At 45.8% G+C, this 11494-nt stretch overlaps 1 protein-coding gene across 1 annotated transcript; it reads left to right on the top strand.

Annotated features, from left to right (window-relative positions):
• The first annotated feature begins 5561 nt into the window (after positions 1-5561).
• LOC126792283 (uncharacterized) lies at positions 5562-8573 on the top strand. The gene is made up of 7 exons (XM_050518741.1): positions 5562-6006; positions 6240-6581; positions 6740-6933; positions 7060-7202; positions 7352-7419; positions 7466-7971; positions 8043-8573. Exons 1-7 carry the CDS (start codon positions 5562-5564, stop codon positions 8571-8573), a joined length of 2229 nt encoding a protein of 742 aa, XP_050374698.1.
• Positions 8574-11494: the final 2921 nt, after the last annotated feature.

Here is an 11494-nt window from a genome sequence, read left to right as displayed (position 1 = left end):
TACTCCGGTATTATCCATACTATTTAGGCTCGTGGACCGGTTATTTGGGGAAAATATATCACAAAGCAAGATTACCTACCGTATTGGAATAGATTTAGGGGACTATCGCTGTATAGAATCTGAGTTGATTAAGGAAGGTGAATCTAAATCAACTAGGAGGTTCTCAAGACTTGATTCGCAAGAAAGAACAAGTTGTGTTATCTATATAAGGGGGTTGAATGCGCAAAATAACACACGCAACGTCAAACAAACTATCGCGCAACCGCATAGTCAAAATCTCCCCACGGAGTAAAAGTCCGATTCGCTTCGGCAACCAAGTCTCCCATCGGAGCAGAGCTACCCAGATGTACGCCTCACGCTGCATGTAGCAAACAAGTCTGATTAACCTCGACAATTAGAGTCAAGTCCATCGAGTCGCTAGCCTAGCTTCTAGAAAACACAAAGTCTGCACTAGTCAGTAAATCTCATTCGCGAGAGAGTCATGCTATTAACGACACAATATAAGCTCTGCTTTTCCCCAAGCGGTTTAAAGTAAGATCGGCCATCTACTTGAGGTGGAGTGAAAGGTACCTAGCAACTCCGGTTGTGTATAGGTCATTCGAACTTCAGCGGTTTATCAGCAACTGCGGAGCAATCGTTTGAGAAAAAGACAGTACGTGGAGCGCAATCATCATAAAAAAAAGCAAGAGTTGTACATAACTCAAAGGTACTGGCACGCCAGCAACAACAGAGAACGAAGGGTCGAACCGTCTAGGGTTCGGCACCGGGGCTTGCTGATTGTTCTATGAGGAAGATACGTTTTCCCAACTCGAACATTTGGCACGCCCAGTGGGACCGTGTCAAGATAGCAAGTCGGAATCCTTACTCGCGAGGATATTCCCCTTGCTCGAAACCAGAGCATTCGCATTGTGTTCCTCATAACACAGCAACTTACAGAGGTTTAACAGCGGTTGAGGCATTACTGAAGTTTGGAGTGATGGCGACACCGGAAGACATGCAACTAGTTTTCAAAGAGTTGACGACGGTAGTCAAGTCGTTGGAGGAGTCCTTCGGCAATCGAATGACTGCAGTTGAGAGAACGTTGGATAACGTGTCACAACTACAGTCGACACAGGGTCAGCGTTTGGCTAAGTCCAACGACAGGTTGAAAAAGTTGGTTCTGGGTGCTAACGAGCACGCGAACAATGTTCGCCTTGAGTTCGCGGGCCAGGATGAGTGATTCAAACAAATCGAAAAGGCGTTGGGAATCCAACGGACTGTCACCGGGCTTTACGAGAGCTAGAACCATAACAAGTCTAATGCCACCAAACAGGCTAGGTCCAGCAAGAAAGATAGAGCCGGTACTAACAACGGCGCTGAAGAGGACGAGACCAGAGGTGATGAGGTTGACAAATCAGATGCTGGGCTTGTCAAACTTGCAAGGAGGAAGAAGGTGAAGGCTAAGAAGGAAAAGTTCACGCTTGGAGGTTCCAGACGGTCGAACACTCCCGAGGTTGAAGCTTTACAAAAAGCATTGGCACTTCTTCAACCAAGCGGAAGACAAGAGCGTCAACATCAGTTCCGTCGCGAGCGGCGAGAGGAACATCGAGAAAAGTCTGAGCAGGAAGTAGAAGAAGGTCGGAGCTTTACTAAGGAGCAGGTTCAGAAGATGATCTAGGAAAGTTTGAGGACCATTCATGGTCATCCTGCGGCGAACATATCATATACAAGTCCATTCCCGGAATAGGTGTCAGAGTGTCCTTGGCCCTCGGGTTATCAACCAATCAAGTTCCAGACTTTCTCAGGAGATGGTTCCGAGAATGCAACTGAGCATATATCGCGTTTCCACAGCGATTGCGGGCCATATGCATCTGATCCAGTCTTCAAAATGAGGGTTTTTGGTTCATCTTTGTCAGGACCGGCGCTATCTTGGTTCTCCAAGTTGGCGCCAAGGACCATTTCAGATTGGTCCATGCTCAAGACAATGTTTAAAACGACTTTTGGGAGTGTTGAGCCTGAAGTGGATTTGTCATCTTTGACTTCCATGTATCAACAACCAATGGAGTTGGCAGTGGAGTTCCTGAAGAGGTTCAAGGTTCAGCAAGCAAAGTGCAGAACACCACTCGCGGAACAGGATGCCATTCACATCGCCATAAAGGGTTTGGAGACCTGTCAGCGGGCCAAACAACATGATGCCTACTTTTCTAGCATGGCAGATTTAATGAACAAGGTAGGTTCTTACCAAGTGTTCCTCATGGAGATGGAAGACAGTGCTACAGTTCCAAAAGGTCCACATGTATCCTATCACCGTGGAACTTTGAAACCACGTTATGCGGTTCCATCTGAAACTAAGAGGGTTTCCACTATCTACTCGCATGTAGATCTTTTCTACACACCTTATCCATACGAAGAGCAGTGGGTCGAGGAGGTAGATGATGAAGTGGCTGCCGTAGAGATAGCTGGACGAAAGGCATTGAAGTCTAAGGCTTTGAAGATGTCCAGGGACCCCGTCAAGATTTCTACAGTAGCATTCACCAAACCCGAGTATGACTCTTATACCTACAAAGCTCACAAGGCTCCAGAAATTCTATATGAGTTGTTCGCGAGTGGAAGAGTGAAGCATGACACTGCAATGCCTACCACATCGCAGATTGAAGGGAAGAAGTACTGCAAGTTTCACAACTTGTTCAATCACCACACAGCTGATTGTGTGAAGCTCAAGGATCAGTTGCAGACCTGGATTAACAAAGGAATGCTTGGGGTAGACACTGAAAGAGTTGCAGCTTGGGTCGATGTTGATCCCTTTCCTACAGTGTCAATGGTGGAGGTTACGCCATTGACAACACTGTTGAAGACTCATCGCCCTTCCAAGTTTGCTGAGTACACTTATGATGCGTCATTGGCTCATGAGATCTTGGACAAGCTTATTGCTTAGGGTGAAACCATTGTACCATAGATTGAGTTCCCGACCGTGGAAGAAGTTAAAGGTAAACGGTATTGTAAGTTTCATAACGTTTGGACTTATGATACTCGTATTTTCATACAGCTCAAGGACCAGGTACAACAGTGGTTAGATGAGGGAGTGTTGTCCTTTGCTTCAGATCCCGATTTGGGTTTGGAGGCAACAGCGAAAGGAGTGCCCGTGGCGAAGGAGGTTGCGAGATCCAAGCAATCTGACCCGGGTAAACAACGAAGCGTTGTACAGGACAAGGAACAGAATGTCGCAAAGGTAAAAACTTATGTTCTTTGCAATCAATGCAAGAAACAGTGTTCCATAAACTGTGACAATGCTGGTAGACACGAGGAGTCGCGAAGGCATCAGAGGCCTCGCTTGCCGACAAATCTTTTCGAGAGAAAGAATCCCAATAAAGGTAGAGTTTAAACATACACTTATGCTCAAGTGTTGAAAAGGCCACACTCAGATCTTGGCGGGGTCGCGAACGTTCTTGGAGGGCAGCGATTTGGGGCGAATGCGCCGGAAACTCAAGCTTCGTGCGAGGCGCTACAATGGCCATACATACTGCCTGCACCGAGGTCGTTAAAGCCAGATGTTTGGTACGTTCAGGAGCATGGAAGAGCTCTGGAGGCTACAAAATCTCAGAAAAGGAACGTACAGAAAAGATGGGGAATGGCCAAGCGAATGCTAGAGGCATATAAACGGGGAGAGCTCTCTCGCGACCAGCTAGAGCAGCCACTTTGGCTGTTGCGAGAGACAGTTGAAAAGCTTAGTTTCAAGTCATATGTGCACATTCCCCGGAATGATCGCCACAGGAAGGAGCCATACCCCAGGGAAAGCGTTCATAATCGAATTAGGCGACCAATGGAAACTGCTCCTAAACAAAGAGTTTCAATCCATGATAGGTTGTCTTACGCGTCCACTGACGGTTGAGCAACAAACAAACAACACGCACATGATGTTTCTATTCAGCAGAAACAACAGCGAAGTAGTGTTGCTCGACCTGCGCAATCTAAATGGATGCCTAAAAGGTCTGTAGGTACGCCAGGCCATCAGGAACCAGCTCCAGAGAGAATCAAGCCACAGTTTGAATGGAAGCTGAAGATCAAAGAACCAACACTAGTGGTTCCAATAGTGCAAGAACCAACACTTGTGGTTCCAGAGGAAGTTGAGGCTGTGGTAGTGGTTATTCCTCCCAAGGCTCATCAGGAGCAATCACTAACGGAGTATCTCAAGAGCAAGTTCCCCTTGCGAACGCCAACTGGGTCTATGCCGGATGACAATGTGGAAGAATCAGGTGGTGATGAGCAAGAGTTAGGGTTTTCTGAGGACGAGCTGGAGGAAGGTTATGATGAAGAAATAAAAGCTACGCCAGATTGCAACATGTTTAACCTATGTCACGGAGATAGCGACGAGGAAGGAATACCAAGGTTAGACACTGTTCATAGTTGTAACATGGTGTTCACTTTGTCTTCAAAGTATGCTCTTCCACGGCCGATGCCATCTCATCTATTCATTGGAGGTGAGACGCAAGCCCAGGAGGTGGGTACAGTCGCAAAGTTGTCATCTATAAAGGTGCCAACTGTTGAGAAGGACACGAGGAAAGAAGGAGCTAATAAATCCCACACGATGACAGAGCTCCAACGGTTCTTCATGATATTCACAAAGCCTACGCCGACCATGACTCAACACATTAAACCTTTATACATATCAACTGAGATAGAGGGTAAGAGAGTGAACAAAATCCTCGTTGACAGTGGTGCAGCAGTTAGCATTATCACGGTGAAAACAGTCGAAGCACTTGGCATTGCGAATGACAAGGTTCTCAGTAGCAATCTCAAGGTCAGGAGTTTCGCTGGCAACTTAACTAAGACCTTGGGAGTTTTGATCCTCAAAGTCAAGATAAGACATTCTGAGCTGTTTCAGACATTCTTCGTTACAGATTGCACATCTCCATACAACATCATACTTGACAGGGATTGGATACATAGAGCTTGCTGCATCCCTTGTACTCTACACGAAGAAATGTTGATGTGGGATCCCACAACTGATAAGGCAGAGCTAGTGAGAGCAGATGATCGACCATACTCCGTCGCCTCCTGCATTTTGGATGCGGAATACTATTATGGTGACATGAGGCCTTTATGAGTTACCGGAATCGATACCAAGGGTCATCCAGTTGGGGTGACTTCTACAGAATTGACGCGATTAAGTTTAGTATAGGTTAAAACAGACATAAATAGACCTGGCTTCATCGTGAAAACAAAAATTAATCATCCATTAGTACATCACTGGCCAAGGAGCAAGAGCAAGCATGTGTGTCCTTTCTGCAACGTCTATCTATTTACAGAGAGGAACATGAGGCTTGGGGGGCAGTGGCGCTAGTCGAGTGCATCGAGGATGATTTAACTAAGGTTCAAGTTGAGGAGGAGTTCATTCAACCAGCACCTGTAGCTTTGGATGATACTCCACCTAAAGTGAAAAATCCAGTGGAAAAGATCAATCTTGGGACTACATAGGAGCCTATGGAGGTTGGAATAAGTAAAAACTTGGATGAGGAACTAAATAACGTTTGATAGAGTTGTTGCAAGAGTTCCGCGATTGTTTTGCTGAAAAATTTGAGGACATGCCAGGCTTGTCGCCAGATTTGGGTTGCAATCGTTTGCCTATAATAGAAGGGTACAAGCCTGTACAACAAAGCCCACGGCGAATGAGTGCAGACACAGCAGCAGCAGTCAAGAAAGAGGTTCAAAACATGTTCCAAGCCGGTATTATCCGACCAGCTAAATACTCTCAATGGTTGTCAAACATAGTACCAGTGCGGAAGAAGAATGACAAAATTCGCGTGTGTGTGGACTACAGGAATCTGAATGTGGCAACACCGAAAGATGTTTATCCTATGCCCGTGGCGGATATGTTAGTCGATGCAGTCGCAGGACACGAACTACTATCTTTTATGGACGACACAACTGGTTATCACCAGATTCCTGTTTATGAACCAGATAGACACAAAACGGCGTTTAGATGTCCAGGGTTAACTAGAGTGTTTGAATATAACAATATGCCATTTGGTCTGACCAACGCAGGGGCTACGTACCAGCGAGTAATGAACCTGATTTTCCACGATGTGCTGGGGGCATTCTCGAAGTATATATCGATGACGTGGTGGTTAAGTCTAAGAAGAAAGAAGATCATATCGATAATTTGAGGACAGTGTTCACCAGGATAAGAAAGCATAAGCTCAGTATGAACCCAGCCAAATGCATTTTTGGGGTTTGAGCATGGGACTTCTTGGGTTTCATAGTGCATGAAAGAGATATTGAAGTCGCTGAGGATAAGGCAAGGGCGGTTCTAGACACGCCGGCACCTAGGAACAAGAAGGAACTTCAGTGTTTGCTTGGGAAAATAAACTTCCTTCGATGCTTCATTTCTAATTCCGCTGGCAAAACCGCAGTCTTTTCGCCTTTGCTGAAGCTTAAAGCGGATCAAGAGTTTCAGTGGGGACCTGCGCAACAAGCAGTTTTTGATAAAATCAAGGAATACCTTACTCATCCACCTGTTCTTAGACCCTCACGGCCTGGAGTACCGCTGAAGCTATACATCTCAGCATCCCCTTACTCAATTGCAGGACTCTTAGCACAAGATGGTGATGGAGAGGGGGGAAAAAGATTGAGCATGCGGTTTATTACTTGAGCCAAACCTTATTAGACACTGAAACTAGATACTCGCCAATTGAGAGGTTGTGCTTAGCTTTGTACTTTGCTGGTACTAAGCTCTGTCATTACATGTTGTCCTTCACTACAGTGGTGGTGGCACAAACAGATTTAGTGAAGTATATGCTTACTAGACATATGCTTAGGGGTCGGATTGGCAAATGGATCTTGGCGTTATCAGAGTTTTCTTTACAGTATACACCTTTAAAGGCGCTCACAGGACATGCAGTGTCCGACTTTTTGTTGCAGCATCCTATTATGGAGGACGTTGAAGACCAGAACGTGGTTGTTTCCTTTGTCCACACTCAGCCTTGGGTTTTGTATTTTGATGGTAACAACACTGATCATTTATCAGGAGCGGGTGTCGCATTGGTTAATCCTTCCAGAGTAAGACATTGTTACTCTTTTCAGCTAGAATGGAAGTGCACTAACAATCAGGCAGAATATGAGGCCATCATCATTGGCCTGGAGCTGTTACTTGATCTGGAGGTCACCGAGTTAGAGATATTAGGCGATTCACTCCTAGTTATTAACCAGCTCAAGGGTGTCTATAGGTGCAACAATTTTACATTACTCCCTTTTTGGGAGCGAGCATCGGAATTGTTAGAGCAATTTGCAGACGTGGTGCTTGACTATATTCCTCGAGAACGAAATTTCGCTGCCAATGAATTAACATAGTTGGCTACGGACATTCGCTTGGCAGATGGCGTTCGCAAGAGGATTTTGAGGGTTCAGAGACGCACATTACCTTCCTTTATGACAAGGAAAGAGGTTAACGATGAATGGTTGGTAGTGATTATTGACCTTATTGATGTAGATTGGCGGCAACCGATTATCCAGTACCTCACTGATCCTTCTGCACCGGTGGACAAGAGGGTTAGATATTTTGCTACTAACTACGTCCTTCGAGGCGGTGAACTGTTGCGCAGGGCAGAAGATGGCTTGTACCTGCGATGCATCTATGGAGGTGAGGCTAAGAGGTGTTTACGGGAGGTTCATTGTGGCAATTGTGGTTCTCACAAAGCTGGTCCAAAGATGTGGTGGCTCATTCGTCGCTATGGTTTCTATTGGCCTACCATGCTCAAGGACTGCATCAGCTTCGCGCAGGGTTGCATAGAATGTCAAATGCATGGGCCAGTCCAGCATGTGCCTGACGTTCCTCTGCAACCAATCATTAAACCTTGGCTAGGTCGCGGCTGGGCTTTAGACTTTATTGGGGAGATTCATCCCAATTCTTCCTTACAGCACAAGCACATTCTACTGGCTACATATTTCTTCACCAAGTGGGTCGAGGCTATACCAGTCAGGACGACATCTTCAGAGGTAATCACAGACTTCATCTTCAAATATATTATCACTAGGTATGGCATTCCAGAGTGTTTGGTCGCAGACAGGGGGCATGTTTCATGGCTGAAAAGACTCAGAAATTCTTAGCGGGCTATGGGATCAAGTTTCTGCATTCCAGTCCTTATTATGCTCAAGCGAATGGTCAAGCAGAAGCTAGCAACCGCGTCATTATGTCTATACTCAAACGAATGTTGGATGCAAATCCGCGATCTTGGCACACAGAGTTGGATCACACGTTATGGGCTTATAGAACTTCCAAACGCACTCCAACTGGTACTACACCTTATGCCTTGATGTATGGACATGATGCAGTCCTTCCTATTGAGATTAATGGTCAGTCGCTGAGGGTTCGCGAGCAGCACCAGCTGATTGGTGAAGACTATGTTCAGGCTATGTATCAAGAGCATGAGGACTTAGACTCTCGAAGGATGGAAGTTCTCGACAGCCTTATTGCAGAAAAGAAAAAGATAGCACGGCTATATGACAAACGCACGAGAGGACGCAACTTTGGAGTTTGTGACTTAGTTTGGAAAGCTTTTTTGCCGTATGGTGAGCGAGTTGATGGTCGTGGTAAATAGTCTGCTAAATGGGAAGGTCCTTTTGTGATTGATTGAGTAATGGGCAAAGGCGCCTACTACCTTCGCGACACTGATGGGAATGTTCACAAAAATCCCATGAACGGTCGCCATCTTAAGAAATACTTTCCTAGTGTTGGGGAGTATGAAGATCCACCAACAGCGGTGCAAGCAACAGAGCTGGTGTTCAGACTTAGTGTTTCCTTGGTTTCCATTCTTTCAACCAAGTAAACAGGGGGCAACATCATGGATACTCAGTACTTAGCGATCACGGACTCAGAAAATTTTGCGGCTCGCGAACGTTACTAACCGTTGCGAATGTTACGGCCGGTTGCGAGCGGAGCCCAGAATTTCTTTTTTTTTCGAAACTATCGAGTTTTTGAAACTTTATGAGTTTCTTTATCGTGCTCCGGCATTGTTTGTAACACATTAGACCAATACTTGTGGTCCAGAATTGGCTATAACTTTTGTTACGCAGCAATAAAACAGTACAAGTGTTTTTATGAAACAAATTGTGTTTTATTCATATGGCTTTGTGGCCAGAAACTTCATACAAGATCTATACTATTACAGGTGAGGTTTAACAAGCTCTGATACCATTTATGCTAGGTGGAAAGGTCTTCGCGATTCCTCCTGTTCATCCCACCATCGCGAGAAACTCGAGATTAAGCTGCACCAGTTGAAGGCCAAACATAGGTTCTAATTGGAAAACTGGTGGTAGCATGAGGAATCCAGAGCCTTGATTTGTATACCTCTCCTGATGTTCCTTCAAAGAAGGGAGATTGGAGGATATTACACATAGGAGGTACAACAGCTCGCGTCGCGTATCAAAAGAGGTACGTGACGAGCATGACGTACCTATTGGCTATGGTCCTGAATTTGGCAGTCTGCTTCCCGATGCTCGGTGACTAAACAGTGATGAATAGGCCACAGGAAGGGCTGTCATTTCCTCTCTCACTTGTAATCCTTCTCTAGGAGTAACCCTTAATGCAGGGCAGATCCCTAGTGCTGAACTACAAAGAAGGGAGGATATGAGGGTGGAATAAGACTCCCACCTCACATTTGAGGGTAGAATAAGACTCTCAGAGGATTGCTGATGAGATTGCAAGTCTGGGGATGAAACTTAAGAAACCTAAGGGGTTTCGAAGGAAGAAATGGAACAGATATGGTTGGAGGTTGCGGAAGCGAGTGTTGTGTGTTCTTTCCTTAGGGTTTCATTTTATAGCAGAGGAAACTTGGATTCAAGGGCTGAGATTGGAGATACAGATTTGGAGATCGCGCCCGAGATTTACTACAGTAATGGTGGTCACACTGAAACGGTTTGTGCGTTGCCTAGTATTGATTGCTCCTATTTTCGAGAGTTTGCTTGCAAACTTGGACGGTGGTGAATTGAGTTGGGTCGGGGCCGTGGGCCTGTATCTGGTTTTTTGGCGAGTCAAGGAGATTCAAGTAACGTGAGCACACAAAGATAAATTGCAATTCTTGCTACTATAATATTTTGATGTTCAAATTACATTTTATGTCCAACAAGGCGGATATCTAGGAGAAGTTTGCCAGTGTCATTGGCTTTGTCGCATATCAGGTTGTTGATCCTCCTCTCTTCAGCCTCAGAGCCCGCCAGTTGCCTTTTGCGCTCCTGTATCTGGGGTACAGTACTTCTTATCTCTTCCTCCACAGCCTTGAGCTCCCTAGCTTGCTCAGCTTCAAGCTCCGCGATTTGTTGCCGCAATGCACTGATTTGTTGCGAGCGGCTGGTCTTGGTATGCTGAAGCTTGGGCTTAAGTTGGGCAAGGATTTGCGTAATAAAGTGTCTGGCGTCAGCGTTGTGTTGCGACAGACTCTGAGATTGGTTCCTCAAAGTTTGGCATTCTGCCATGAGGCATAGAATGGTGCTCAGTGCATGTTCAACATTCACGACTAGGCTGGGATCATGTGAGTATAGCTTGAGGTAGCGAAGGGCATCTTTCACCTTAGCCAGGCAAGCTGGATCAGTTAGATCTTCAGAGGATAGTTCCGTGCCCGGGCCTGGACAAGTTCTTGAGACTCTAGGGATATTAAGGGGCTGGCTGGACCCAATATATCATCTACAAGATCTTCCAGAGAGGGACTAGGATGATTCTCTGATGGATCAACAGTTGGTGTAGATCCAGAGACCCCAACATTTGGCACAATTGGCAGGCTGGAAGTAGTCGCGATGGCCACAACCTACAGAGAGTAAAGAACAATTAATAAGACAGTCAAGTGTTTACAAAGGGGAACATGAACATATAAACCAGGAAGTGGTTAAGGGTTTTACCCCATCAGATTGAGAAGAAGGAGCATTGTATCCTAAAAAGGGGTTGTGGTGCAACATCAGGGCTCACTGAAGCCGCATTCGCGAGGGGATGTTCCACACTTGCATCTTCTTGGTGACAGCTGGTCACACATTCTTCATCTCCTACCTCATCCCCCAGAATTTGAGTTGAGGAGGAGGGGGAGAGTACTGCCGTTGGGTTGATTAAGGTTTGTGGCTCCAAGGTCCAAGTGTTCGCCACTGGGATAGGAGGAGTAGCTTGAATGGGTTCTCTGTACACAACCACAGCCTGTTGGATAGCAGTCGCGACTTTTATGGTAGGCGACTGAGCGTCAACATGAACCTGTGTTAGAAACCATGAGGGATATCATTGATTTAGAGACGATCAACATAAGATAAAGACATTACATCTTAGCAAACAACGAAGTGTTGCTTGGGGGGCAACAATGTGTTTGAGTTACTTACAACAATGTCTTCCATCGTGGTGGCAGCAGCTTGAGGGGTAGACAAAGGTGGTGAAGTGGGGTTCTCGCGAACCTACAAATCAGATAAGAATCAGTCAAAGTGGTTCATGAATGTATCGCCAGTTGGAACAAATAAGGTGTTCTTTTTACCTCAATTACTGTCTCTG

This window comes from Argentina anserina, chromosome 4 (assembly GCF_933775445.1).
Source record: "Argentina anserina chromosome 4, drPotAnse1.1, whole genome shotgun sequence".
NCBI lineage: Eukaryota > Viridiplantae > Streptophyta > Magnoliopsida > Rosales > Rosaceae > Argentina > Argentina anserina.
The sequence above is the reverse complement of the archived record's forward strand: the minus strand, read 5'-3'. Positions and strand labels throughout refer to the sequence as shown.